The 23,515-nt window shown below is 59.4% G+C and overlaps 1 protein-coding gene across 1 annotated transcript in view; it reads right to left on the bottom strand.

Moving 5' to 3' along the window:
• Positions 1-23,515, bottom strand: part of DNAH2 (dynein axonemal heavy chain 2) — a gene marked incomplete at both ends in the record, with an annotated part of 77,780 nt that overhangs the window by 37,284 nt on the left and 16,981 nt on the right. Inside the window, 27 exons of the mRNA XM_080825621.1 lie at positions 312-501; positions 605-708; positions 1,034-1,222; positions 1,474-1,584; positions 1,877-2,002; positions 2,341-2,442; positions 2,680-2,897; positions 4,289-4,427; positions 4,751-4,931; positions 5,048-5,130; positions 5,269-5,425; positions 6,532-6,635; positions 6,730-6,891; positions 7,761-7,924; positions 8,301-8,475; positions 8,779-8,935; positions 9,046-9,246; positions 9,631-9,823; positions 10,258-10,405; positions 10,604-10,792; positions 11,055-11,294; positions 11,511-11,667; positions 12,422-12,568; positions 21,044-21,258; positions 21,989-22,171; positions 22,367-22,496; positions 22,900-23,105. Of these exons, the coding sequence (XP_080681747.1) occupies positions 312-501; positions 605-708; positions 1,034-1,222; positions 1,474-1,584; positions 1,877-2,002; positions 2,341-2,442; positions 2,680-2,897; positions 4,289-4,427; positions 4,751-4,931; positions 5,048-5,130; positions 5,269-5,425; positions 6,532-6,635; positions 6,730-6,891; positions 7,761-7,924; positions 8,301-8,475; positions 8,779-8,935; positions 9,046-9,246; positions 9,631-9,823; positions 10,258-10,405; positions 10,604-10,792; positions 11,055-11,294; positions 11,511-11,667; positions 12,422-12,568; positions 21,044-21,258; positions 21,989-22,171; positions 22,367-22,496; positions 22,900-23,105 (4,371 nt within the window). The remainder of the gene's footprint in view (positions 1-311; positions 502-604; positions 709-1,033; positions 1,223-1,473; positions 1,585-1,876; positions 2,003-2,340; positions 2,443-2,679; positions 2,898-4,288; positions 4,428-4,750; positions 4,932-5,047; positions 5,131-5,268; positions 5,426-6,531; positions 6,636-6,729; positions 6,892-7,760; positions 7,925-8,300; positions 8,476-8,778; positions 8,936-9,045; positions 9,247-9,630; positions 9,824-10,257; positions 10,406-10,603; positions 10,793-11,054; positions 11,295-11,510; positions 11,668-12,421; positions 12,569-21,043; positions 21,259-21,988; positions 22,172-22,366; positions 22,497-22,899; positions 23,106-23,515) is intronic.

Below are 23,515 nucleotides of genomic sequence, written 5' to 3'. Positions count from 1 at the left end.
GGGACAACCTAGGGGACAGCCGGAGCCGGCATACGCTGGGAAGAGACCCTGGGAAGGGAAATGGTGAGCACGGAGGCCTGCGCCCGGGATGGGTATGTACACGTGCGTGACCTCGTTGATCCCTTACGTCATCTCCTGAGTTTCCAAACAAGCAAAAATGAACTCGAGCGGAGCTCGGGGAGGCGCACGGGTGTCCACAGTCGTGAGCACTGAGGGCAGGGAGTGCTGTACACTACACAAAGCTGGGGACTGGACTGGGGTTTAGGTGACCTTCTGGGACCGGGAGGGGGTGGCAGGGCGGGGGGACAGACCTGGGCCAGGCCCGAGTACATCCTGCCCATGGACTTGTAGTCTAGGCCCTCGGAGCAGTTGACCACGATGACGTATATGCCGAGGGCCTTGCCCAGGTCCTTGACGGTCTCCGTCTTCCCCGTGCCCGCCGGGCCTTTGGGGGAGCCGCCCCGGTGCAGGTGCAGGGCCGTGGTCAGAGTCATGTAACACCTGAGGATCGAGGGCAGGACCCCAGTCGGACTCCCGCGAGCGCCCCCCCACCCTGCCCAGCAGCTGCTGCTCCCCGGGCCACCAACGTCACCGCGCCAGCCACCTGTCGGTCAGCGGGGTGATGACCAGCCGGCCAGAGTTCCCCAGGTACTCATAGCTGTACTGGAACTGTGTGTTGGTCTGGCGGATCAAGCAGTCATCCAGATCCTGGGGCAACAGGGCAGAGGAAGGGAGAGATGGGCTTGGAGGGGGAGCCGACAGGGGTGGGTTACTGGGGGCTTGGGGACTGGGGGGGGGACTGGGAGGCTGCAGTTACGAGACCAGGGTTCTGTCCGGACCGCAGAGGGAAGGGCCTACGGCCCACGCGGAAGGTGGTGTTCAGGCCGCACGACCGCCTGCCGCCTTCCTGGGCCCGATCAGCTGCCCCCGCGGTGAGCTGTCCTGCCTCGGGAGACGGGACGGGACCGAGAGCAGAACCAGGCCCGGGGACCGCAGCACCGGGAGGGCATGGGTGGCAGCGTGGGCCGGGCACCTTCTCCCAGTAGAAGCGCAGCTGGCTGAGCCAGTCGAAGGAGCTGACGTCCATGAGGCCGGCCTTGTACAGCCTCTCCAGCACATCCCGCGCGTGGACTTCTATGGTCACCAGCGCCACGATTTTCAGCCGCATGATTTTGGTCAGGCTTCCCCTGATGGCTTCCGAGTACTTGTTCAGGACGGACACCTGAGGGACAGGGGGCGGCGGGGAAGAGCAGGGCGGGGTGAGGCGGGCACGGCCCGACGGCGCCTCACCCGGCTTCCAGCCCCGGGCCCATCCGAGCCCCCCCACCAAGTCCGGACCCCCAGCCCTTCCAGGGCCCCCGGACTTGCCTCACGGACTTCCGCCACAAAACACCGTCGCGGTGGCCCTGACCGGCCCCCAATGTGTCCCTCCAAGGCCCCCCAGGCCCACCGCACACTTGGAGGGCCCCCCACCTGCTTCTTCTTCATGACCTTGAGGATTTTCTTGTCTCCTCGCTCCTTCGCCGTCAGCAGGCACTTGGTCACGTCGGCCGTCCACTGGATCTGACTGGCCGTGATCACCACCTGGGGGCCACGCAGAGGCTGGATCCACGGGCCTCGCTCGCAGCCCAGCCCCCAAGGCCCAGCCTCTTCCCGGCCCCGGGCGCCAGGGCCCTCTCAGCGGGCTCGCTCTGCCCTGCAGGCGGGGCTCGGGCCTACGGGCAGGAGCTAAGGGTCCAGCATGCAGGGCAGCAAGGCCTTCGCCCAGAACAGGGGCAAGAGGCCTGCGTCTGGCGACACTCGAGATTCTGTCCTGACCTTTGTGGCTCCCTCCCACCTCTTCGGTGCTCCCTCGTCTCCGCCGACCCCGGCTCACCTGGCCAGCCCACTCCTTCACCCATTTGTCCCTCTTGTTAAGAAACTTCTTGAGGGCCAGGCGACAGTTCCGGAGCAGGTCCCGCAGGGTGACCCTCATGGTCCGCTCCACGTCACCAAGCCAGGACTGGGGGGGGGGGGGAGGAGGAGGAGGGGACGGGGCCAAACGGCCGGGCCTCAGGGCCAGAGACGAGCATCCCCGGCGGGCAGGGGCTTCAGGAGTAGGTCTCTGGGTCTTTGGGTCCAGGGGGACGAGCTGGAGCTGGGCAGCTGCTGGCTCGGATCCCAGAGGGAAACAGAGGCGAGGGGGCAGACGGTCTGCCTTTCAGCGTCGGGGGACAGGTCGGGGGTTTCAGCAATGGGAGGAGGGTCCCCTCGCGGAGGCGCCCTCCCCTCACAGAGCCAAGCACACTTTCCAAGGGGAAGGAGAATCAGCTCGGCTCTTAGACCCTCACCACTGCTCACCTCCACAGGCCCTTCCAGAAGGACGGGGTGGAGGAAGTCAACATACTCGCCGTCACCTGAGAACATTCCCATGGCTTCCCACTTGCTGCCGGGTCCCCCAACCTGTGAAAACAGGGAGCTGGGAGCGGTCTGGCCTGCCTGCCCCTCCAGGCCGCCGAGGAGGCCCCGGGCTCCTCTCCCCTGACCCCAATATTACCAAGTCTGACCATTTCTATCCCAGATAATCCAGAAGCATTCATGCCCCCTCCTGCTGGGAGGCCACGGTCCCCTCCAGGGCCCCCGAATCCCTTGACACTGCCGTCGCCCGCCCTTCATCCCATCGCGGCCAGCTCGGCTGACCTTCTGCATCCTCAGCAATTTGATGTTGTCGAAGCACTTTTTGAGGTGCGGCTGCACGGCCTCTGGGTTGCGGGACTGGCCCAGAATCTCCAGGAGGTCATCATTGGACAGGAAGTAGAAGCGCGGGAAGACGTGGCGCTTGGTCTCCAGGTACATGTCCAGAGACTTCTGAATGTCCTCCAGAACCGTGTTCATTTGTGTCAGCGTGTCCAGGAGGCCTGGGAGAGGAGAGCCAAGGACACTTGAGGATGCTTCACCGGAGCGGCTCTGAACGCACGACTCTGCCCGCTGAGCCGGCTCGCAGATGTCGGGGTATGTCTTGCCCTAACGGTGGCCAAGAAGTGTCCCCAAATCACTCTACCACGCTTAGCCCGTCTCTTCCTAGTTCGTCACAAGGGCTCATCACACACAGGTGCGCTTTTTGTACGACATGCGTTCAGCGTACGGGATTCCACTAATACAACGACGTCTCACCTCCCTTCGGTCCTAGACGGTCCCACTCCTCCGGCTCTGCCAGCCACCCCAAGAGCTTCTGGGAGGGAGAGACAGCTCCACACACACACACCCCGACATGTGCAATTCTTAGACTTAAACACAGGTCACGTGCACACATCAAAAGGGGGCTGAGAGCACGGGCGGGGGTGCCAGTGTCCCCCAAGGTGCAGGGAAAGAAGCACTGGGCAGAGGGACAGACCACGGCCAGGCAAAGTCGCTCACCCACGAACCAGCAGGCCCAGGACGCTCGCTGAGCGCTCCCCTGCTCGTGGGCGTGACACTAGCGCCGTCTGCCTCAGAACCGCCCGAACAGTGGATTCCCGGTGACGGGTTCCCAATCATCTCAGTGTCCTCCCAGCCTTGGTTTCGCTGGTTTAGTCCCCTGTTTCCCCCGCTTCTAGCTTCTGAGGAGGGTCTGGACGCCCTGGAATCTGACGCGATCCTTGCGTCCTCAAGGACAGAGTCCGCAGGCCGCCGAGCCTCCAGGTGCTGACCCGGTAGCCGTGGGCAAGACGGATTTGGTTTCTGTGTTCCCCAAATGGGTGCGCATTTCAATAGCTTTGCTTAGAATGTGTTCCGAAATGTAATTTTGCCAATGATCTCGAGTGTTTTTTCTAGCAAATGCATGCTGTCCCTCAACTTTGCATACCTTCCGACAGATGTTTTATCAGAATAATTAAAATGGCTTTTTAGCACATACCCCCAAGGTTCTTGGGGAAATGAGGAACCGTTAGTTGGCCCAAGGCAAAACAAAGAGGTCGGCCACACGGCCCCCAGACAGAGCTCTTCTCCTCAGGATCCCCCTCTCGGCGCCCGGCGCCAGACCTCACTTCCCGATTCTTTACCGGAATCCCCCACCGCCAACAAGGCCTTTCTCCGTGTACGTCTCCGTCCCACCCCCTCACCCCATCCCACTACCCTCTACTCCTCCCGAGTATTTGTGGATTTGTGGGGTTTCGTTCACTGAACTGCTCACACTCAGAAGAGGCGATGGTGATGGCGGGAGGGCAAGGCGCAATGGCTCTTCGATAAATGAAGCCCATGGCCGTGACCTCGCGCGCACTCAGCGCCCACCGAGCCCCGATCAGGACGGGAGCCCACGGAGCAGACAGACCTGGGCGGTGCGTGCTCTGCAGAGCGTTGCTGTCTCTGCTCATCTGGTCCATGATGGACTTCCAGCTGCTGTTGACCTGGTCAAACAGGGCTGACTCATTGGGCAGCTGCTTACGGATGTCCTCTCCGATGAAGATGTTCTGGGGGGCCAAGAATTGGGGTGAGACGCTGTTTCTCAAGCACACCGCACACTCTGCTCCCCACTCCCAGACCAGGAAGAGAAGGAGCATCAGAACCAAAGGGCAAAATGCCCACGTTCCGGAAGGAAAGTTGGGGTCGGGAGGCCAGACTCCTGGTTCCAATAAGAGAAATGGAAGACGAGCGGGACTTTCAAGGAGGGACGTGACCGGGATGGGTCATCACTATTACGCTCGGGGCCCAGAGGAAGGAGGACTTGAAAGGTGGGAAAACGCGACTGAGATGTAGGTCGTGTGCCGAGAAAGGAGCCAGAGTGGGTCCTGACCTCTAGGTACATCCACTGGCGCTGCACTGTCAGCACCATCTCCACGACCTCCAGGATGAGGGAGAGGCGGCGCTCCCAGTGGTCCACTTCCTTCTCAAAGGCCTTGACGAAACGGGACGCCTTCATGGTAGACAAAGCCACCTGGTTATCTTCCAGGGCCTGGAATATCTCCTCTGTGCCTCTGGGCGGAAAGCATCAACATTCCAGTCCACCCCCATCTGCCAGACCTCGGGAGCATGGCCCCGAGGGCGCACGGCCCCCCGTCCCCCACCCCCCACGCCCCGAAGCCCTCTCTACCGGAGTCGGTGGTGGCCCTTGTCCTTATAGGGAACAATGTCCAGCTGGATCACGTTCCAAGTCTTGGCAATGTTCTGTAACGCCTGTAGAGAGAGACCACGGAACAGAACCATCTGGTATTCAGTCCCCAAAGGGACCAGAACTCGGGAGGGGCCATGGGATGCCGAAAAGCTGGCCGGGGCATTGCGGGGGTGGGGGGGCAGGAGGGGACTCTGACGCACCAACTCTATGGCCAGCTCTTTGGTCGCTGATGCAGAGATCTCCCCGATTTTCTCCACGTGCTGGTCCATCCCGAGGTCCACGATCTGCTCCAAGGTGAAGCTCTCAGATTCCTGATCAAATTCCCGTTGGATCTCGTCCCTGACCTGATCCCAGTGCCTGCAGCCAGGGACAGGAGGTCAGACCACGAGGCCGGACACCGGGGTGCACTGGTAAGTGTTTGCGTCAACCCGCAGGCTTCCTCTCCCCAACTGGGACAGGGTGAGTCTGTATGTGTATCAATATTATTCATTAAATAGGCCCTAAGACGCCCGCCCCGGGCACCGTGGGGAGTTCAGAGATGCAGGGGCTGACTCTGGAGAGGAGGTTCAGACCGACCGTTGCGGGTGCACAGTGCACCTCCCACGGTGCGCAGGGCCAGCTCAGGGCCGGCAGAGCTCATCCGACTCACACACCCGCAATCGGCGAGGAGCCCCGGGTCGCCTCAGGGGTCGGACAACTGAAGAGGGTGAAGTGGTCGGGTGACACTTAGTCACGGGACACGTGAGGGCGAACCTGCTGGAAACCCTGTCCGGGACGCAACGCGGAAGAAGTGAAATCCCTTCCTTCTAAATGGATGATCACTACACCATTTATAGAAGAGCGCATCGCGTCCTCCACGGCCTCAAAGGCCTCCTCTCCCACCACGTGACAGAGTCCACGTGCATCGAGAGAGTAAACTTGCAGAAGAAAATTACAGAGTATTAGAGGAAAGTACAGAGAGAATGCAGGTTGAACTCGGGGCGGGGCGTCTTCTTAGGCGAAGCCCAGAGGCGCAGACCAGGAAGGAAGAAGGGGATACTTTTGGCGAAATCAGAATAAAACCTTTTTGGGCGCCGGGGGTGGCTCAGTCAGTTAAGTGTCCGACTCCTGGTTTTGGGCTCAGATCGTGATCTCAGGGTCCTGAGATCAAGCCCTGTGTCAGTCTCCGAGCTCAGGGCAGAGTCTGCTTGACATTCTCTCCCTCTCCCTCTGCCCCCCCAAAACATAAAATAAATAAAATCTGTTTTTAAAAAGAGAATAAATCCTTTTGTAGACAGAAGACACCAAGCTCAGCGGTGACAGAACAGAGTGCTGGGAGATGCGGGAGGAGGCAAGAAGTCCAGACGGAGGACACGGCGGGCTCGAGGGGCGCGGGTTTGTGGGTGGATGCGGGGAGGGGACAGCGCGAGGCCCAGGCGGCCAGGGCCCAGGGGCCTGCCCCAAGGAGCGCGCAGCAGCCTCACCTCTGCCTCAGGGCCGGGTTGCGCAGGTCCGAGATGAGCGGCATCGTCCTCTTGAACTGCTCTATTTTGGAGCGCGTGCTCTCGATGATTTCCCAGTTGCGGTCCTGGGCAGCCCCGGGAGGCGTCAGCAGCCCCGCCCAGCGCCCCCGCACCGTCCCCTCCCTCCGCGGACGCCCTGCCCCCCCCCACCCCGCGCACCTTGTACTCCTTGGCCAGCCTGGCGAGCCGGCGGGACAGCCCGTGCGCCGTGGCCTCCATCGCCTCCGTCCGCAGCGTCAGGAAGCGGCCGGTCTTCCACTGGCTCCAGCTCTCCGCCCAGTCCCGGGTGATCTCCCACACCTGCTGCAGGGCCTCCAGCTCCTTCGTGGCCGAGAGCAGGAAGAAGCCGTGAGCGAGGGGCCCCCGGCCCTGCTCCTCCTGCTCCCTGCCCGCACTCAGGCTGGGCCCCACACGGGAGGGCTGCCTCCCCGGCTCACGGCTCCTTCTCCACGCTCCGGCCTTAAGACCCGCACCAAGATCCTTGCCATCTTTAGCCCCCAGGGACACACAAAGCAAAGGCACCGTGAGATACCACTTCACACCCAGCGGGACCACCAGGCCCAGAAAAAAAGGCGTGGGTGGGGGTGGGGCACCCAGGAGGATGTGGGGACCGTGGGGGAAGGGAGCCTGGTGGCCCCACACACGCTCATGGGAGAGCTGCCGCCACTCCCACGCCCGCACCGGGGCGGGAGCAGGGCTCAAGGCCAGAAGCGGGGCTCAAGCACGTCAGGTGCACACACAGTGCCGGCAGCGAGATCGCTAGAAGGCGGGAACCAGCCCACCGTGCACACAAGGAAGCGCCCCGGCCGGAGAAAGGATCGAACCACCAACACGCCCTACACACTCCGTGAGCCTGGGAAACGTCCTTCTGAGCCACCGAGCCAGACACTTAAAGCCATCGGTGCGGAGCACACGGGACAGGCAAATCCACAGACAGAAGATGGACCAGAGGTCAAGGGGGGCTGAGGGGAGAGGGCGTGGGCTTCCGTCCAGGCCGTGGAAGCTTCTGGAGCCAGAGGGGTTGACTTCGTTGTGAACCGTGAATGCACGAGATGCCGCTTGCTTTAAATCGTTATGTTGTTACCTGGATTTTACCCCCATTTTCTTTAAAGGTCCTGGCGTTCCCATCTTCCTGGCCAGGCCCACGCCCCACCCCCCCGCCCGGCGCGAGGCCTAGCCCAGCACCCCACCTTCTCCAGGTTCTGCAGGTCCTTGGAGGCCGGCTGCTCGATCTTGAAGATGCCCAGGTTGGAGCGGAGACTGTTTTCTTCTTCCCGCATGGCGTTCAGCATGGCCCGCACGTGCGCGATCTGCTCCAGGGCTGCCTGGTGCCCCACGTTACTGGTGAAGGGGCCTGCGGGAAGTGCCAGGTGAAGGCCTTCGTCCCCGGGAGGGACCGTCACGGCTCTCCTACCCCCTTGGGGGCAGATCTCCCTTCTCTCCCCACCCGGCAGGGTCGGGAAGGGAATGCATAGCAAGGATGATGGTTCGCTTTAGTGAAAACTCCTACACGTGGCGTGAGAATCCGAACCCGGCGATCATGGGGAAGGAAGAAAACCAGAAATACCGTGAGCTGGGCGGTGTGGCCAGAAGCGCCAGGCCTCCGTCCCCTCCCCCGAGCAGCATCCTTCCCCGTTCATCCTCGTCCCCCCACCTCCCGGGGACCAGACCAAGGCTTTGAGACCCTGGGTCAGAGCAGAGGTACAGCGGGAGAGCTCGGGAGCGGCTACCTTTGGATTCAAAGTCTCCCAGGAGGTTATGCGCTTTCTTCTTGAAGTCGTCTGCCGAGTGGATGAGGCCGGTCTTGAACTTCTCCTTGTGTTTCTTCAGCATTTGCTCACTGTCCAACAGGATTTGTTGGAAGACGACCCACTCCCCATTGAGACCGTCCAGCATCTCCAGGACCTGAGGACATCCAGGAGGGCACAGTGACCCATGAGCAGGTCTGGCCTCCGCCACGCTCTTAGGACCTCATTTCTGACCCTATGGACGGCAGTCTTAGAGGCTACCACAAATCCAGAACCCGACCCAAACTAACAGCTGAGTTCTCTGGCTCTCCAAGGCCTTGGGATCTCGTGCCTTCGGCCCAGCTCACTCCCCTGCCGTCCCTCCTGGCGGCCCAGGACCTACAACGTCGGGGTCAGCCTCCTCCGCAAGCCGCTGCCGCCATGGGCCGGACCCTGGGGACGGCCCGCCGCGGGAACTCACGTTCTCCTGAACCGGCACCTCGTACTTCTCCAGAATGGTGAACTGCTCGTGTATGGGGGGGATCTGCGTCTCCAGGTTGGGCAGGTCCTGCTGCAGGGTCTCCATGAGTTGCAAACTGACCCCCAGCTCCTCCAGCGTCTGGGGAGGGCGGCTGATCCTGAGGGTAGGCGGAGGGCGGCCGGTGGGTGGGCGAGCGGGCCGGTGGGCGAGCGGGGAGGACCCCGGGCCGCCCTCCTGCCCCCGCCCCACCGCCGGGGGAGCCCGTACTTCTCCCCGTTGTCCCGCAGGTAGGTGTGGAGCTCCAGGAGGCGCCGGGCCGCCATCTCCTTGAGCAGGGTGGTGAACTTGTTCTGCCACTCGTTGCAGTGCTGCACGAGCGAGAACTTGAGGTGGGAGCAGTCCAGCAGCACGAACTGGATGTTGAGCACCGTCTCCTCCTTCTGCACATTGTTGGCCACCTCCGTGTAGCTGCAAGGGCCCGGGTCCCCGCTAGGGCGGTTGTCCCTCGGCAGCCGAGCCCGCTGCCCTGTCACGAGTTCTAGCTCTGGTGTCCAGCACCCCCGCCCCAGACGGCGGTGCTCCTCTGCTCCGGGGCTGTCCCAGCCACACGGCCGGGAGCCTATCATTTCCCCAACCCCTGCCCACGAGACAGCAGACAGACCCCCTGGGCTGACATTCGAGGCTTTAGGGATGCACGGATCTGAGTACCCACTGCTGCCCCCCAGCTCTGTGACCTCGGGTTATCGAAACTGTTCTGGCCCCGAGCTCTCGCCTACAACGCGGCAGTAACAACAGAACCCACATCACAAGGCTGGCGAGAGAGGGACGTGGTGGGCCACCTTCACGCCTTACCGGGCAATGTCGGCATCAAACGAAGAGACGGGGGGGTTGAGGCGCTGGTAGCGGCGAATGAACGAGTCCTTGTTGATCTCCCAGATCTCCCGGTACAGATCCCAGGTCTTGAGGTAGTTCTGCAGCAGGCTCGCGTTGTTGGTCATGCCGCCGCTGATCTGGGCCTGGATCTTCCTGATGTCCTCGTCTCGCTCTTCAAGAGCCGGCACGATGCTTGTCACTCACTCCCAGCCCAGTGCAAGCTCCAGCCTGGGCCCCGGTCCCCGGCTCCCGGCCCCTCCTCTCCTACACCACTTCCCCGAAGAAATGCAGCTCAGCCGTGAGCACTCAAAAGCAGAGGGGGTGAGCACTGAGGTGGGCGCCTCCTATCCTGTCCCCGTCCCAAACTGTCCTTCCACATCTGCCATCTCAGTCCCGAACGAATGCCTTGAGCATGAGTCACCTGCCATCCACTCTCCCCGCCACGCTTGCTCCCTTCCCCGGTCTGGTCCCCGACCTGGCCTTCCCAGCATCATGGAGACACCGGCCCCCATGTCTGGAGACAGCCCTGGCCTCTCCTCCTGGCGCTGCCCATCCCGAAGTCTCTGATGGCCCTGGAACCCGGTGCCCTCCCTGCCGCGCACTCACCCACGATGACGTGGATGGGGTCACGATGAAACTTGCGCCTGATGAGAATCTCGGGGAGGTGGCGGAAGACAGAGATGGTGGAGAAGAGGTGGTGGCCAATGTCGTTGACCACGCCTGCCAGAGTCTGGAGAGTGGGTGAGAACTCCACCTGGGGGCGGGGGGACACAGCGGAGAGGGCCTCAGCATGGCCGCGGAGGAGACTGGCCCCGGGACGGAGAGGGCCGGACCCCTAAGGGAGCCCCGGAGGCCGCAGGATGAAGTCAAGGCCAAGGGCCAAGTTTAAGGACGGAGGGAAACGGAAACGAGAGCGGGACAGTTTGGGAACATCGGGAGTTAAGGTCCCCACCTGCGCCGCACCTCCCTGGGCGTCGTTCTGCAAAGTGACCAGGACTCGGAAGAGGGGGTTGGGTGTGGTCTTCCCGTCCCCGTTGATGGCCTTGGACAGCTCCAGCAGCGACCACTTCACGTTCAGACGCAGGGCGTCCTCCAGCATGCGGTCCAGCCGGGCCGTGTACAGCATCCACTGCTGCTGGATCTGGGGGGGCGGGCGGAAGGGGGGCCTCAGGGGAGACAGCGCCGGGGGGGGGGGAGGAAGCCGGTGAAAGAGAAAGGTGGGCTGCGGAGCCCCGAAGGAAGAAGGTTTGAGGGACTGAAGGTCGGGTGAACCCAAGATGACAGCAGGACGTCTGAGAAGCCCCCCAGAGGGTGGGGGGGAAGAACTAAGAGAAAGTTCTGACGGCCACGGGCGGGGCGGGGGGGCCTCGCCCAGCCACAGAGCCGGGCCCCAGGAGCCGCACCTCCGGGCTGTCGTTCTTGAAGACCTCGTAGGAGTTGGTCATGATGGCCACCACGTCCTGGTGCAGGCGCTGCAGCTTCTGTAGCACAGCCGCGCGGTGCTCCCGCTGGTCCTCCTCAAACTCCAGGTCCCGGTACACCCGTTTGCCGCTGATGCGCACCAGCAGCGTCTCGGAGATCTCCTGCGCTCGCCAGCCGATGGTCAGAGTGGAGGTCTTGAACTCGTTCACGATGGCCTGCACCTGGAGGCGGCCCGCACGCCCGGGGGGGGGGGCCTCAGTTTGGGAAGAGACCCTCTGGGCTCCGTGCTCCCCTCCCACCTGTGCTCCAGCCAGAGCTGCTGACGTCAACGATAACGCACGCGGACACGCCTCGTGTCCTTCCCACACTCCCTGGGCTCCGTACGGACCGTCCACGCACCAGCCCTCGGGTCAGCCGAGTCGATGCCCGGGACGCACCTTGCTGGCGTGTATGCGGCACTCCGTGATGAAGAAGGCGCTGGCCCCCTTCAAGGCCCAGTGCAGCTTCTTGAGTCCAGGGTGGATCTTCTTATCCAGGAACCGGATCCGCTCTTTGAAGAGGGCCTGCTCGTCGAGGGACAGCATGGCGATGATCCTGTGTAGGACAGGGGACCGCAGCAGCTGGGACAAGCTCTGCAGGCCGCCCCCTGTGCCAGGAAACTCTGGGGGCATCTGGAGCCTCCCGAGGAAGCTTTCGCTGCTGCCTGTGACGGAAACACTCTGCACTTTGTGTTGGCCACACACCAACCACGTGTGGCCGCGCCGCACCAGAAACGTGGCCTGTGGCCCATGAGTGACTCAGCTGTAAGATTTCACATAATTCCAAGTAAGTAATTAGAACAGACACAGCCACACGCAACTGGGGGCCGCCGTATCGGACGGCGTTGTTGTAGACGCCCAGACGAGACCGCTGGCTCCCCCGGTGGACTTTGCCTGGGCTGAGACCGGCACCCAGCCCGGAGCAGAGCCTCCCTCGGTGCAGATAAGCACCACGCGTTCCAGGCAGGGGGCCCTGGTTCAGGACCGCTGATGCTTTCCGCGATCCTAATGCCCCCGCTGTGCGTTCCTAGAAAAGTGACCCGGCCCACAGTCTGCGTGGCCCCAGTGCCCTGTGGGGCTGGAGGGGACCTGGCGGGGGTGTTCTGGCTCTCTACCCTGAAGCTAGAAGACAGAAGTGCGAGGGACGGGAAAAACCGCAGGGCCGTGCGAGAGAGGAGGAGAAAGGATTTTTTGAGATGGTCAGACGCAAAGGAGAGATCCTGCAGGCGACAGGCGACATCATGGGACAGATAAGACACCGAGGAACCCGGAAGGCGCGCAGAAGGCCGGGCGGAGGGCCGCAGCCTCACCGGTTGTAGTCTCGGGCCACGAGCAGAAGGTTTTCCCGGAGAATGCGCAGGTCCTCGGCGCGCTCTGCCACATTCGTCACGTAGTGGGGCGTCTCAAAGAGCAGCCGCTCCCAGTAGTCGATCTCCACGAAGAGAATCAGCAGAGACCTCGGGGAGAAAGAGCGAGGCCGCTCACGGGACTGCTGGAGGGCCTGGCTGCGGCCCCAGGCGCAGACACAGATGAGAAATGAAGCAGAACGTCCCGGTAAAGGCGGCTGCGGGACTCCCTGCCAAACCGCCTCAACAGCGGGGAGTGGGGTGCGGTGTGTTTAGGGCATGAGCCCTCGGAGGCAGACAGGGAGCAGAGGGGCCCAGGGGCAAGGAGCAGAGCGGACATCCTCAGCTGGGGACGGAGACCGCTGAGAGGCCACTCCGTCTGCACCATGGGGCTCTCTGAGACCCAGGCTGGCGGCTCTAGTGTCTCAGGAGGGAAGGTTGTGGAAACAGCGCCCCACCTGTCCCCACCCCCACTCTGCACACTTAAGCAAGTGCCCTTGTCACCCCAGCAGAAGATGGAAGGCTTCTTGTCCAGAGGAATGTACAGAGACACACCGACGGAGGGTCTTGGACTGGGGACCCCAGGCCTGGCTGAAGGAGGGGATGTACTAAGAGAAAGGGACATTTAGGGTCACGCGCACACTGAATTCGTTAAGACCCCCCCAGGCTTCTTTTCCCACCCACTCCCCGGGCTCGGGCCGCTGGACCGACACCCTCCAGAACAAGGCCCGGAGTACTGTTTCCCGTGGCCCCTAGCCAGCTGGAGGGGTGAGCCCCAGGGACAGTCACCGCAGGGGTCCCCTGGAAGCAGCCCACAGCTGACGAGCCCCACGACCTGCTCAGCAGAGATTCAGGTCCACTTTCCATCTCCCTGCCCTTGAAGACAGACGACCGAGGATCACCAAACATCGGTCTCTGTCCTTCCGAGCACGGAAGGCAGGAGCCAAAACAACCAAAGAGAAGAAAAGCTAATGCAAGGAGAGACGAGGGGACGGGCCGCGCAGAAAGGAGGCCGAAAGGAGGCCGTCTGCACCAAGTAAGACCGGACAAAAAAGGAGCATCTGTGACCCAAAACTCAGAAGAGCTCTTGGAAGTTAGAGGAGAGCAGAACATTAAGGAACAGACAAGCCCGTTAACAATGAAATCGACAGAAATCTCTCGGAAAGTAGAGAAAAAGACACAGAGATGGAAGGCAGAGGAATTTGCATGAAAAAAAGAACAGAAAACTCCCCAGTAGTAATCTTTATTTTTATTACATGTTGGAAGGATCGTACGCAGGGCGGCATCGGGTTGGGTATTAAAACGCATCTCAGCTGTTTCTTGTTCCTCTCTTGGGAATACCAAGAATACCAGAGGAATCAGACTTGCACACGTGGCCCCCCCATCGGCGAGCTCTCCCCCTTTCCTCCCGGCTGTCACGCCCACCTCTGAGATCAGCCCCTCAGACACCTCTGCTCCTGAACCCCGCCATCTGTCACTTCCACGGCCCTCCCGCCACTCCTCACGGGCTCCTTGGCGTAAGCCACTTGGCGGAACCCCAACCTGGCTCAGTCTGCTGCCACGCGCCTGCCCCGTGTGCCCATGCAGGGGGCCCAGCAGGGCGGGGCCACATCGACGAGCACCCCAAGGGCTCCCCAGGCTGCCCTCGGTCCTGTTCTCACGGCTACCGCCAGCAGCACCTCCCCACTCTCTCGGACCCGTCCCTCCTCGTCTCTGCAGAAAGCCCACCTCCTACACCACAGGGAGACTCCATGTACTTCTTGCTGTCATACCCAGAAGGCTGGGGACTTGAATCACACCCAAAGCTTCTGCCATTTAGGACAGAAGAGGCCCTCCCCCCACCCAAGGCCAAGGCCTCCTCCAGGGCTCTGCAACCTGACACAGAAGACGGCAGCCCTCCCGCTGTCCTCAGCCTGCAGTTCTGTCCCGTCAACAGTCAAGGAAGGCCAAGGTTCTACCATCTTGAAATAAACAAACCAAACCCAGCCCCCCAGGACTCCGTAACCCCCTGCGGGCCCTGCGCCCCGCACTCCCATCAACCACGTACCTTCCACGCAGAGCTGTCGTCGCGAACTCTGTGCCCTGAGAGCTGCCCCCTTCGCCTCCACAATTGCCCTCGTCAAGTCTCCCCAGGACACCTTGTCCCCAAGCCCCGCAGGCCTCCTCAGGCCTGGCCCTCTGTCCTCTCACCCTGGAAAGCTCCCTGCCCTGCCTGCCTGGGACGCGCTCCCTAGGCACGTGTGCCTCTGAATCTACCACCCACCACCACCTCCTTGGGCTTTTAGAGTCAAAGCCAAGTTCGGAAACGCCACTTTCTCCAAGGCACCTGTGACCCTAGCGCGATGCGAAACGGCAACTGAGTGCACGGCTCTTTCCACCCGTCCCAAAGAGCGAAGGCGCCGGGGAATTGCCGTCACGTGTGGGAGCGCGCCCGGCGTGACTGCGGCGTCCCACCTCTCAAGCGAGGCCAGAACGCAGAACTAGTTTCCAATATAAAAACCAGTAACCAGTTAAACATTCTCAGGGAGGAAAAGAGATCCATGACCATTAAAACCATAAAAATGAAATACTCAAATTAACCAATAAACAAGTGATGTTTATATATAACATTTGTACGCAAACTTATGTATGTGTATATATATATACACATATATATACATACATGTATATATGTATATATATGATGACACCTCTTGCTCATTGGTCAATGTATATGGAAAAATGATTTATAGACATTTTATACAGATTTAAATACATTGAAAGAAAAAGTGTTATTTTTGGGTAGAAAGACTCAAACCTTAAAGATGTTCATTCTTCTTCAGTTAACCTATAAATTTAACCCAATCCTTATTCCTATAAAAATAGGAACAGAACTATTTTGGGCACTAAACAGATTGATTCCAAAGTTCTTATGGGAAATAAATATTAAAAATATCCCCCAAAAACTCGGCAAAGGGAGAGGAATGAGGTCAATAATTGAAGCAGTTTGGTTCCTTCACATGAACAGACAGACATACCAGTGCAGAAAAGCGAATCCCAAAATAGACACGACTCTCCGTGGGAATTTGTTATGTTATATAAATGAGATCGGGTCAGCGGGCTAGCCATCTGGGATTAAAACACACAACCCAGCCGCATGTGCAGCTCTCTCCCTACATCAAACTAAGTTTCAAATAGATCAGACATCTATACGTAACGAATAAAATCATGAAATGCCAGAAGAAAATATAGAATATTTTCAAAATTTAAAAAAAAAAAAGGCTTGACTAAAAAATCAGGTGATTTGTAAAATCGGTGTGGTTTCTTTTTTTTATTGTTCTTTTTCTTTTGTCTTTTTTTCTTTTTTTCTTTTTTTTTTTTTTAAGGAAAGTGTATTTTTTGATCACAGCCCAAAGCCCCCACAATCTGGAGGTGTTCTCACGAAAGTCCGTGTTCTGAATATTACTGAAATGCTACTTGGAAGCACAATGAGAAGAAAATTCCAGAACATTCTGTGTCTGATCTACAGGCAACAGTTGAAATAACAGAAGAAGAAATGATCTCGCAGTTGAGGTGATGCAAAGGGTCATAACTTCACCTTCCCTGGAGAGAAAACTCCCAGTGAGGGAAATTATTTTCAAGTGAACAGGCCTCTCTCACACGTGAGTGGAACGAAAACTTCCAAAGAGAGAGAGAGGCCAAAGCCAGGGAAAATTACTTTCGCCCTAGGATTCCAAATCCAGCCAAACGTCCAACAAGGGGAGGGCAGAAGACAAACGTGGCCAATCACATGAGATTTCAAAAGATTTCCCTGCCACACACCATTTCTGGGAAAGCTACTGAGAAATGCACTCCACCAAAATGAGGGCCTAACCCAAGAAAGAGGAAGACAAAGGAAACAGGAAACCTAACAAGAAAAGAGGCTCCAGGTGTGGGGGAAAGTTCCAGGCTGACTCCTTCATAGCAGGCCTTGAAACCAACCAGCCCTACTGACTCAGGAGGAAAGGGAGTTCGAGCAGGGGATAGCTCTAAGAAAAACAGGAAGCCAGAGAGTGAGGACAAACGTGATGGGTCTGGGAGAATTAATGTCAGCAAACAGTGTGCTAACAAAAATAACAAGGAGATTCTCAGTCCTGAAAACAGCAAACATCAGACAAGCCAAGGAAAGAAGCATCACCACGAAATCCCTCTGTCCAGCCACAAACGAGACTAACAGGGTCACGTTAAGCTAAGCACTAGATACGGACTTAACCCCAAACCTGGTGTGAGAGCTATGCCCGACGGAGAGCGGGGTCTGAGCATTTCTTCAGACTAGAGGCCTCGAACCAGTCTCCCTGATCAACACCACGGCCAGCCCACGTGGGCAAGTGTGCTCCCCAGCACCCCACTCGAATGTCTCTTCGTTTGGTCATTTTGGCAAGATCTGCAAAGTAACTGAAGGCCTGTCGTCAGATTTTAACGTGTTGGCCGGTGGACTTGGATGGACTTGGATGACACCGTCTTGATGTTGAGCTGAACTCAAACATCCTGGGAGGAACTCTTTCCACAGGGTTGTGGCTCTGACGGGGCCAGAAGTGTGTCAGTTAATGTCCAGAATGCACATTTTATTTTACTGACAGATGAATTCTCTTTTTTTAAAGACTTATTTATTTGAGAGAGGGAAGGAGCGAGCGAGCACGGGCACAGGCAGGAGCAGAGGGAGAGCAGTGGATTCTACTGAGCGTGGAACCCAACGCCGGGCTCGATCTCCCGCCCCTGAGATCGTGACCCGAGCTGAAGTCAAGAGCCGGGCGCACGAGCCACCCAGGCGCCCCAACAAATAAAGTTTCCTTAAAAAAACAAATCAGGGGGCGCCTGGGTGGCTCAGTGGGTTAAGCCTCTGCCTTTGGCTCAGGTCATGATCCCAGGGTCCTGGGATCGAGCCCCACCTCGGACTCTCTGCTCAGCAGGGAGCCTGCCTCCCCCTCTCTCTCTGCCTGCCTCTCTGCCTCCTTGTGATCTCTGTCTGTCAAATAAATAAATAAATAACCTTTAAAAAAAAACAAATCAGCCTGGGAAATTATTTTGTAAGGTGTTTCCTCATTGATCCTCAGAGCCGTGGTCAGGCCACAGAGGCAGGAAAGGGAAGCCCGTGGAGTTTAAGGCTGACAGTCCGGAGTGAACTGACCCCACAGAGAAAGCCCCTATATGGGTGGGGGACGAGGAGGGAGTGCAGGCCCTACAGACAGAAGACCGACAGGCATCTGTCCCCATGTCTCCTCTCTTGCTGGCAGGGCGTGGGGGGTGGGTGGGCAAGGCGGCAAAGGGCGGCGCGGGACAAAGGGACCGCATGGCTGTCCTCAGCCGGGGAAGAGACGACATCTGGAACATATCTGAGCTGCAGGCAGTCGGTGAAGCCAGTCTGGCCATGAAACGTGGTAAAAGCCCGTTGGGACTTCAGAGCCCCAATGTTTGGGATAGAAGGTGGGATAAGAAAGCCCCTTGTGAGATAAAACAGACTCTCTCTTGGGGCCGGAAGGCTCCGAATTCAGGGAGAGTCGGGTAATTCTGAGAACACTCAAGACACTTGAAAAGCAAGCGTATTTCGAGATGTTATCAAGACCCCTGAGCACAGAAGGGTCAGCTGATAAAGCCATCGGCACCTCCCTGGTACTTCGTACACGGGATGCTCTTGGATTTCTTTATGGGTGGGATGAGCCCAGGCTTGGCAGAGTCCTTCCCTGGGATCATGGGTTGGGGTTTTTTTGTTTTGTTTTGTTTTTTTCCTTCCCCATACAGAATTTACTGGGCAGAGGCAGCCTTATCTTGAAACCACAAAAATGTAAAGAAGCTTACAGCAGATCCTTCTAGTAAACAACCCCCGGAGGGACAGAAACACTCCCCTGCAAGAAGTGTCTGGCCATTATTTGGGTTTCGCTGAAACCTGGGGCCATAAATATTTGGCCCAAAGTTGCCTTGTTCGGCTGTGCTGTAAAGATTATGCAACCGGTGTGTCAAGTTATTTCATATGCTCCTTGACGGGAGACAGTCACAGCAGACAGGCAAGTGTTCTCCTACACCTCTCAAAGCTCCACGGGCATCCCGCCCCAACGTCTGGCAAATGCAACACGGTGCGGGGACAGGGCACGAGGTCCAGGCAGCCCGCTGGACATCCTCCGGGACAGAACACTCAGGAGCCGTGCAGACATGTGCAACCCTTATAAGTCCGTCGGTTTGGAGTGGACTGAGCCACAGTACAAACCACGGCACGGCAGACACCACGGAACACCACCAGGGCCTTCCTTCTCCCGGCACAGAATGGGACCCGCCCCTCCCCCAACGCGCCTAAGGGTGACCGTGAAAAAAGCGAGTTGCGACAGTCTGGGTTACAGCGTGCTCCCATCCCGTGCGCGGCGGGTAGTCTGGGTTCTCTGCGATCCACAGGACCTCCAGGGAGCGGGACGGGTGCTGGAGTTTCACTGTTTCCTGTGCATACGTCCACGTCCTTTTTTTTTTTTTTTTTTTTTTTTACAGTGAGCAGGCACTATTTTTAGTTTAAATTTTAAAATACCCACTAAAGGTTTTTTTTTTTAATCAAAGACAAACAAATGTATGAAGTAGGAGCGCCAAGAGAGGGGGGGAGGATAGACCAAACCACCAAGCGTGGTTATCATTGGGGAGACTTTCTTCTCTCTTCTACTTTCCTGTGTTTTGCAAGTTTTCTAAAACCGTCCATACTTGTATGATGGGAAATTAAACATTGTGAAAACACTGGACGCACAGTGCACGTGGCATGCTATTTGCGTAGCTATCCACGCCTATCGCTGGACTAGGTTCCCCAAGAAACTGGTGACGCAGACTCCTTGGAGAGAAACTGAGTCACAGCCGGGGAGCCGGACTGTCCCCTCTCTACCCTGGTGTAACTTCGGAGTTCTGTAACATGGGCCTTAGATCACCCCTTGTAAAAGGTGAAACTGTTTTAAAAATTACCATTTTTTTTTTTTTAATGATGATACAGAACATTTACAGAGCGATCCTATCACCTTGCCAAATCTGCTGGGAACGTTCTTGGGTTTTCGCAGCTTTTCGAGGCAATTCCTTTGGAGGGGAATCGGGTTTGCGGACTGTTTGGGCTGCGTGAGGACTTCCGCACATGCCATCGGGCCTCGTGACAAGCTCAGAGAAGGATTTTTTGATAAAAAAGGATAAGGATATGGAAACTGGGCTTAGAGGAATTCAACCGCAGGCCGAGGTCACACAGCGAGGCCTGAGGACCCCAGGGTTCAGACTCAGCGGGAGGACTGGGAGGAGGCACAGGCCGCCCCAGGCCACCTCTCAGCCCTCCAGCGCCTGACGGTGACACGCTTGGCCTCTTGCTGGACCTCTGTCTCCTCTCAACTGAAGATGTAAATGCGGATGGATGGTGCTAACCGTTCTGTCGCTGGGATACAACCCTCTGATTCCAGAGGACCAAGGCAGCTTCTGGGCTGTGCACATTCATGTCAGTATCACTGCAAGTGCGTCCGTCCATCCGTCTGTCCCGGGGTCACTCCAAGCACAGCACCTTGGGGAGCACCCAGCTCGGCGGGACAATATGTCTTGCACAACGTCCCAGCGAGGGTAATACCGGCCACGTCTTCTGCCCCCCAAACTCAGAGTGTTGACTTACAGAGCCGTGGGGACGGGCTACAGCTTGGCCATCCCTCCAGAACCCGCGGGCCTTGTCACGGCCGCTCTCTGACACGCCGCCCAGCCAAGGATGGATCTCCGCCCTCCGACGTCTCTGTCCTTCTCACAAAGGCCTCCGCCTCCCCTGACACGCGGCACTGGTCCCGCACCCCGGTCCCCCCACCATGACGTGTCCTCTCGCCCTGGTGGCCCCTGTCCCCTGGCCGCCATCTCCCCCCAGGCCTTTTCTAGCAAAGCCCCTCCTGCCCGGGCCCAGCAGATCAGGACGGCCTAGGAGTCGAAGCCAACACGACGAGCCCGGGAGCCCGGGAGGCAGCTCGTCTTCCAGGGCCCGGCTGATGACGACGGAGAGCCAAAAGCAATCAAGTGGAAAGTGATTTCCTTCCAATTAGGAAAAACTGTCACCAGACGGCGTGCAATCTCTCTAGACAGATGTCTTACAGAGCGCCTTCCTTCGTCTCCTCTTCTGCATCTCACAGGGAGCGGAAGCGCGGCCGAGGGCCAGGGCTCTGCCATCCGCACACTCCCGGGCACCTACCTCGGGTCCCAGCGTAGGGAAGGCCCTGGCGGCGCAAATACGGGAATCGGCCACGCAGTAAGTGACTGGAACCTGAAAATGTCCTACCTGGAAAGCTGTGGGAGACAGCGTGACCCGCCAGCCCTGCCAGGTCCTCGCCCGCGGCCGGGGTGACTTAGCTGGGCCGCCGAGGCCATCTAGTGGCCGCACACCTACATCACGGGGCCGGTGGGTCCTGGGATGGGTTATTTCGGAGAACCAAGGGCGGAATCAGAGGCCAGCGGTGGTGCCCCCCCCCCGTGCTGCCGCGCACACAGGAGTTGGAAACCAGAACGGCACGTGGAACCAAGAGACGGGAGTTGCGCTCTGGGGCGAGCAGGGGACGCCCTCCGCGGGGCAAGGAGTCCCGCTGGGTCTCGTACTTGTCAAAGTTGACGTCCAGCATGCCCGGCTTCTCCTGGCTGACTCGTAACAGCGGCGTATCCAGCCGCCGGATGCAGTCCTTGTCCACCGTTAGCGTCCAGTCTTGGAAGGTTTTCCGGACCAGTTCGTCAATGGCCTGAACCATCTGCTGGTAGGTGTGCGCGCTCTCCTCTCCGCTTCCAATGTGGGGCAGGAAGTGGGCACTGGAAAGACACTGAGGGAAGGGACAACGGGTGGCCGGAGCCCACGAGCCACCGTCCCCTGCCGTCCGGTCTCCCACACCACGCACCCACCAGGCCTGCGGCTCGCCGGGGAGGCCCGCTCTGACCACTCGGGGGGATCGCGGGGCCGCACAGCACGGTGAGAGGAGGACACCAGGGCACGAGAGAGAGGGAGTCGCAGCATGAAGGGAAGCAGAGGTTCAGCTCAGCAAAAGTTGGCCAAGAAAGGACATTACAGGACGTGAAGGTCGAGAGGGACGAGGCTGAAGTCCAGTATGAGCCCTTGGTCACCACAGTCCAAGCTCAGACACCGGGAAGATACCTTATTCTCACCCAGAACCAATTACACGACGCCAGGCCCCTCGGTAGCGTGCAAACTACATTCCCCAAAAGGCCTTTCAGGGCCATTTTCTCCTGTTTCCTTGTGCGGTTCTGCTAGCAGGACAAGGCCTGTCCAGCTCTCTGGATCGTGCGCTTGTACGTACTCCTCTTGGTGGCCCAGCTTCCTGGAGGCCGACCCTACTCCTCCTCCCCGCCTCGATGGCCAATGCCTGCCATGACCCGTGTCCGCCAACCACACGGGCATCATGAGCCTCGGAAGCCGTGGCCCCCTCCCCCGGCCCCTCGGGAAGACTCGGGGAAACTCCCGGGGGGGCCCCCACGCCCCACCCCCGCGGGCCTGTGGCACGGTGCGTGACCTCCACAGGCTCCCCGCGCACTCACGTTCATGACCCTGTCGATGCGATGCCGCAGGATCCGCATCCAGTACGCCTGCCCCGAGTACTGGGCCCTGTAGGGCTCCAGGTACAGCCACTTCTTGTTCAGCTCACGGTTCACCAGGGCCAGCTCGCTGTTGAACAGCATGTAGAGATCCACCGCCTTCTTGTCGTAGGTGCGCTTGATGGCCTGAGGAAGGGGAGGGGCCTGACCACGGGGCCTGGGGGTCCCAGGCCACCCAAGGAGGCGCGCTCCCTAGCCATCGGGACAGGGACACGCGGGGAGCCGAGGACGCGGGGAAGGGCACGCAGGGAGCTGGGACTGAAGGGCGCACAGGGGGCGCGGGCAGAGGGGGCGGGGGCGGGGCCGGGCGGGCGGCGGCACCTCCCGCGTGGCCAGCCTGTGGAAGGTGTCCAGCAGCTGCACTCCCTGCTCCACGTCCCGGACTAACTCAAAGGCAGAGGTGATCAGGTTCTGAGTCATCACCTCCAGGTCCTTGACTCCATTACGAAACCTGCACCGGCAGAGGAGTGTGGGGACGGGCGGCACCGCTGCGGGCCCTGAGGACAACCCGCCCCCCCCCCGCCGCCCCCAAATAAGAATCCCTGGTGCCCGCTGAGGGCGACCCCCCCACCCCGTGCCAGGCACACAGAGCGTTAGGTGCGTTCATTGTCTGCGCCCAGAATGACAGTGTCACGGGTTCCATCGCTGGCTTTGTTAGACGAGGTGACGGGCCCGACGGAGGGACGGGCTGCCGGAGTCACCTAGCAGCACGCAGCCCAGGGGGACTCCAGCCCAGACCCTGCGTCTGAGCGGCGGCTCCTTCCTGCCCGGCTCTGCCACCTGCACGCGCTGCTCGGCGCTCGCCCCCCTGCCTCCCTCCCTGCGCCCTGCCCAGCCGCCCGGGACCCCCCCACCTGTTGTAGTCCTCGTGCCAGGACGTGTTCTTCACGTCCAGGATGCCCCCGCGGACAGCCCGCAGCATATTGAGATACTTGTGAAAGATGTCCTCGATCTCCAGCAAGTTCCGCGTGATCTGGGGCCCCTGGGCCCCGAAGAAGCAGGGGAGCGGGGCCTGCTGGCCGTCCTCCCAGCGGGCGAAGTGGTACTGGCAGTCGCACACCTGAAATGAGGCCCGCGTGAGGGGGATGCTGCTCCCTCTTCTGACCTTGTCGGGCCTGGGAGCTCCGGCCGGCTTGGAGTGTCTAAAACACCAGGGATGGGGCGCCTGGGTGGCTCGGGGGGTTAAGCCTCTGCCTTCAGCTCAGGTCGTGATTCCAGAGTCCTGGGATCGAGCCCTGCATCGGGCTCTCTGCTCAGCGGGGAGCCTGCTTCCCCCTCCTCTCTCTGCCTGCCTCTCTGCCTACTTGTGATCTCTGTCCAATAAATAAATAAAATCTTTTTTAAAAAAATAAATACACCACCAGGGAGGAACACCAGGAGCAAGGAGCTGCAGGAGGAGCTTTGGCCGACGAACGAACGGCGAGATACCAGGGCCCTGAGACCAGCAACAGTCTACACAGTCCCTGGAAA

Source organism: Martes martes, assembly GCF_963455335.1.
Source record: "Martes martes genome assembly, chromosome: 16".
Lineage (NCBI taxonomy): Eukaryota > Metazoa > Chordata > Mammalia > Carnivora > Mustelidae > Martes > Martes martes.
The sequence above is the reverse complement of the archived record's forward strand: the minus strand, read 5'-3'. Positions and strand labels throughout refer to the sequence as shown.